Raw genomic sequence first — 4,979 nt, forward strand, 5'->3', positions numbered from 1 at the left:
GGTCTTGAAGGTTCATTCTCATTCATTCAATCACCGCAGAGCTGAATGAATCAAATATATGGGGTACGGTACACGTCACCACCGAAGCAACCAAAACGTTGACTTTTCAAAGATGAGATTTTTATAACTTTAGAAAAGAAAAAAGAAAAAAAAAAAAAAAAGAACAGGGCCGGCCACGTCTCAATCTCATTTTGTCAGCTGTATTGACGTTGAGATATTTTTTTTGCTTGCTATTAAGAAAAGAAAATTTTGGTCAACGTCACAATAAAAGGTCGACTTTTTTTTTTTTTTTAAACATTTGTATTCAATCGCAACCCATAAAAACAAAAAAACAAAAAAACAAAAAAAAAACTCGATCAATCAACTTGTTAAGAGAGAACCTTATTCTTGATATAATGTGAAACGCTGGCGTCTTATTCAAACGTATTGTACAAATATTGTTCCAGTTACAGCAGCAATCTTATCATTTTCTTCATTAATTTTGGTATTAGACTATTAAGTGGTTGATGACATGTATTTATGAGTCCAAGAAAGTTTTCTGAAGATATTAAATGAAACAAGTAAATAAAACGGTTCATGGCTCCCAAAAAAAGATATGAAACAAGATATTTTGGGGGTGTTTTTAGGTGAAATATGAAACCTCGGACTTTATTTTGCAAATTTTCCACAAAGGAATAAGTATAGTTTTGAATAGGAACCAAAATCGACTCTAGTAGCTTCTTTTAATGGGAACCAAAAAAAGGGATTTATTATTATTATTTATTTTTTTCTAACAATTTATGATTATTATTATTTTTATATACTGTTCAGCAAAGTCTTAATTTAAATAAATAATAATTAGAAATGAAGTTTAACTTGATCAATCAAAAAAAGTGTAGACGTAAGTTACTATCTTTGGTAACTTTTATACACTAACGCATCCATATTTTGTCATCAGCCTATCACATATCTCATGAAAATTCATATCTTTATTTAAATTATGATATAAAATTTTATGAGATATGAGATATGCTAATATGATAACAAGATATGAGCGCGTTAGTGTATAAAAGTTACTATCGTATGCACATTTTTGACCAAATTAAACTTCATTTCTAATTATTATTTATTATTATTTTTGTTTTGGTGACAATCAATATTCTGTTCCCTTTTCAGCAACCACAAACGATGGCCAGCAGAAACTAAGCTGGACCTTGGTACATAGAGAGTCTTCAAAGACTCCATTGTCTCCCATATCAACATGACACCAAAAAAAAAACAAGAAAAACAAACGAGCGATAACCGTCGTGAACAAAAAAACAATTATTATTTTTCTTACCATTGTCGCAACTGTACAAAGTCACCCCACTTGCCGGGTCATTTAGTCTTTCTCGGATAGCTCGTGTAAGCCGACCATCATGAGCAATAACTGTTGTGATATCAATGGGACCCATGCAAGCTCTCAAGGACATAGTTATGAGTGTGGCAACATGGATATAGGAATACAAATACTTTGAATATAGTAAAATAAGAAATTGAAAGATTTCATGATCCTATCCATGTTGCCACACTCATAACTATGTCCATGGGACTGGGAGCATAGGTATATGCTTGTGGAGCGTTTCTATTCCCATGGTTTCCCATCTGATTTAAGTGAGAGACAAAGATAAGCAATCTGAGACCAACCTACGTAAGAGAGTAAATCTTATACAATTGAACAACAGATAAGCAATGTGAGACCAACCTCTATTAATATCGCCCAGGAAAGAAGAGGGGTTGTAGCCTTGTAGGGTTTCTTTCAACTTTTCACTTTACGAAACTTATGGGCTATCTAACGGGATCTAAATGTGTAAGGCTAAATGTATAGGCATCATCACATATAGCAATAGCATCAGGTAAATGTAAAATAGATATTGTACATCTCATCTGTATTAATGATGTTTCTGAATATTTTTGGAGATGGAAGAAAAGAATCGAGAACCAACAAAACCCCATATTAGACAATTCAAGAGGGACTCTCTCTCTGTACATAAATTCTATATAAACTTAAGAACTAAAGATCAAAAGAGAGATGTATAAACATTATTCATAAACAGATGAAAACACGATCTCTCTCTGTTTTCTCTTTCTCTCTTTTTACATGAAGTAGCTCAGTGATGTCTTCTTCCTCGACCCTCCTTCTCCATACAGCTCGTTCCACTGCTGAAGCTCGTTCATGTTCGATGAATCAGACGACACACTCGCACATACCTACAACAACAAATACCATTTAAAATCCCAAAAACCTGTGGACTCAAACTATGATTTCTTGTGTGTTTCAGTTTCTCAAACCTGATCATGTGCGGCCTTGAAGTCATTCATCGTCAAGGGTCTTATGTCTGTACTGCTATATAACTTAGGCATTGGTCGGTTTTCCGCTTCAGCCACACTCCTCTCCTGCGAGTCAACAAACCCCCATGACTTTTATTAATCAAAAAACCACACATCATCATAACCCTTTACCATTTTTAAACAGAGCCATACCTTCTTTTCTTTTTCCAGAATCTCTCGGATAGGAAGATGTGCCGCCGTCACACAAAGATTCTGCAAACCAAAACAATTGTTTTAGAATGTGGGTTTTTATGAAAACGGATTTTCAACTTTCTGCTTTGGATGGAGGAAATTACAGACCTTTAAGTCACTCCCTGAGTACCCATCTGTCATATTTGCTATAGCTTCTAAATTTACGTCTTGTGCCATCTCTTCTTTCGCCAAAATTACGCTCAAGATCTTTGATCTGTTTGCTGAATCAGAGAGATTAACCATCAACCTGCACAGAAGATCTACTCTAAGCGATTCTTCAAAGATGATGACAAAAGACACATAATACAGAGAATAACTGACGGTTTACTACCTTCGGGGAAGCCGTCTAATAACTGCTTCGTCAAGGTCGAATGGTCTGTTGGTAGCAGCCAGTACTAAAACTCTTTCTTTATCCTTTGTGCGTAAGCCGTCCCAGTTTATCATGAATTCGTTCTTCATCTTACGCATAGCTTCATGTTCTCCTGGATTCTCACGTCTTCCTAACATGCTATCAACCTGAATAATTTCGTTCCCATTCAGAATATTTTCAGAAGGAAAAAGATAATGTAATGCGGAGGAGAGCTGTTCTTAACGTCATGCAACATACCTCATCGACAAAAATGACGCTTGGAGCTATCTTACTTGCTAATGAGAAAACAGCTTTAACATACTTCTCTCCCTCGCCAAACCACTGCAAGAAATCTAGATGTCAAGTCTAATCTCAATAGGAAACATTACAGAGTCAGGTGACCGTTTCAAGTAATAAATACCTTTGAGGTAATGCTGGACATTGATATATTGATGAAGTTTGCACCAGCCTCGGTTGCTACTGCCTTTGCCAGCATTGTCTTCCCCGTACCAGGCGGTCCAAACAACAGTATACCCTTAGTAGGCTGCATTAAAAAAACAGTTATACTGCAATTTCCACTTTGCAGAGATGGAGTGAAACAGATATTTGAAAACTAGTACCGATAAACATACCTTTGTAAGCTGGCCCTTGCCAAACAATTCGGGTCTTTGAAGAGGAAGCATGACCAACTCCTTCAAGGTGTCTTTAACATTTTCCAAAGCCCCGATATCATTAAAAGATACACCGATATCACTTGGAGGAATGACGTCTGATAGGAGTTTTTTCTCGAATTCATTCTCAGTAACAACATCCTATATTAATATAGTAATTGTTAAATATCCAAAAGTTATTTGGGAGGCAAAGTAGCATCAGATTTATGAATATTACTTTGAGAGATTTCTTTGTGCTCTTGTTTTCGTTTTGAATCTCATGCAACATCTGCAGGCTATATGTGATGCTGCAACAAACGCCAAACGGTTATTTGCAAGAAAATATCACAACCGCAATCCTCATGATCTATATTTCAGAGTTTCTATCGAAGGATCACCTTTCTGCCGAGATGATAAGCTTGTTGTCTTTGACTGTAGGATCTGAGCAGTTCATAAGATGATGGCCATAAGCCCAGCCAACAACTTTCTCCACACCTATTAATCATAGGGTTTTTGGTTAGACAAATAATCGGATTGTCAAGGACGAAAGACAGAAGGAAAAGGTTAAAGATGCCTACTATCAGAAGGAAAGGTTTGATCTTTGATGCACAAGGTTTCAAGGTCAGGGCAGACAAGATTGTTTTTACTAAGGACCTGCAACAACCATGAGCAGAACATAAGGAAACGCACACACTAAAAAAAAACCCAGGAACATTTAGATAGACACGAGACTTCATTGAAAGATGCTTACTGCACGGATGCTGGTGATATTAGCTTTAGCCTTCAGGATCTCTGCGTCACGTTCAAGTTTATCCTTCCAGTCCACCAGTAAAGCTTCATCCTATTTTGTTATAAGAACAAGAAGATAATGAAATATAAAAGAAACAAATGGCTTTAGACAACTAAAAGGGGCAAAAAAGGCTCAAACCTCAGGTAACTGGATGGTCACTTTGTTAGGAAATAGCCTCGTAATCTGTTTCACTGATTTAGGCATTTCTTTGTTCCTGTCCTGCANTATCATGAATTCGTTCTTCATCTTACGCATAGCTTCATGTTCTCCTGGATTCTCACGTCTTCCTAACATGCTATCAACCTGAATAATTTCGTTCCCATTCAGAATATTTTCAGAAGGAAAAAGATAATGTAATGCGGAGGAGAGCTGTTCTTAACGTCATGCAACATACCTCATCGACAAAAATGACGCTTGGAGCTATCTTACTTGCTAATGAGAAAACAGCTTTAACATACTTCTCTCCCTCGCCAAACCACTGCAAGAAATCTAGATGTCAAGTCTAATCTCAATAGGAAACATTACAGAGTCAGGTGACCGTTTCAAGTAATAAATACCTTTGAGGTAATGCTGGACATTGATATATTGATGAAGTTTGCACCAGCCTCGGTTGCTACTGCCTTTGCCAGCATTGTCTTCCCCGTACCAG

The 4,979-nt window shown here is 36.6% G+C and overlaps 1 protein-coding gene across 2 annotated transcripts in view; it reads right to left on the reverse strand.

Annotated features, from left to right (window-relative positions):
• Nucleotides 1,876–4,979, reverse strand: part of LOC104738781 — a 12,715-nt gene continuing 9,611 nt past the window's right edge. Inside the window, exons 16-28 of one of the 2 annotated variants that reach the window (XM_010458984.2) lie at nucleotides 4,469–4,513; nucleotides 4,292–4,381; nucleotides 4,119–4,194; nucleotides 3,939–4,035; nucleotides 3,779–3,848; nucleotides 3,523–3,702; nucleotides 3,312–3,434; nucleotides 3,149–3,232; nucleotides 2,873–3,057; nucleotides 2,650–2,788; nucleotides 2,503–2,562; nucleotides 2,311–2,415; nucleotides 1,876–2,229 (exon numbers count right to left, since the gene is read on the reverse strand). In XM_010458984.2, coding sequence (XP_010457286.1) covers nucleotides 2,116–2,229; nucleotides 2,311–2,415; nucleotides 2,503–2,562; nucleotides 2,650–2,788; nucleotides 2,873–3,057; nucleotides 3,149–3,232; nucleotides 3,312–3,434; nucleotides 3,523–3,702; nucleotides 3,779–3,848; nucleotides 3,939–4,035; nucleotides 4,119–4,194; nucleotides 4,292–4,381; nucleotides 4,469–4,513 — 1,368 coding nt within the window. In that variant the 3' untranslated portion in view covers nucleotides 1,876–2,115. The remainder of the gene's footprint in view (nucleotides 2,230–2,310; nucleotides 2,416–2,502; nucleotides 2,563–2,649; nucleotides 2,789–2,872; nucleotides 3,058–3,148; nucleotides 3,233–3,311; nucleotides 3,435–3,522; nucleotides 3,703–3,778; nucleotides 3,849–3,938; nucleotides 4,036–4,118; nucleotides 4,195–4,291; nucleotides 4,382–4,468; nucleotides 4,514–4,979) is intronic. The other variant, XM_010458985.2, reaches the window with a different exon arrangement.

This window comes from Camelina sativa, chromosome 14, assembly GCF_000633955.1.
Source record: "Camelina sativa cultivar DH55 chromosome 14, Cs, whole genome shotgun sequence".
NCBI lineage: Eukaryota > Viridiplantae > Streptophyta > Magnoliopsida > Brassicales > Brassicaceae > Camelina > Camelina sativa.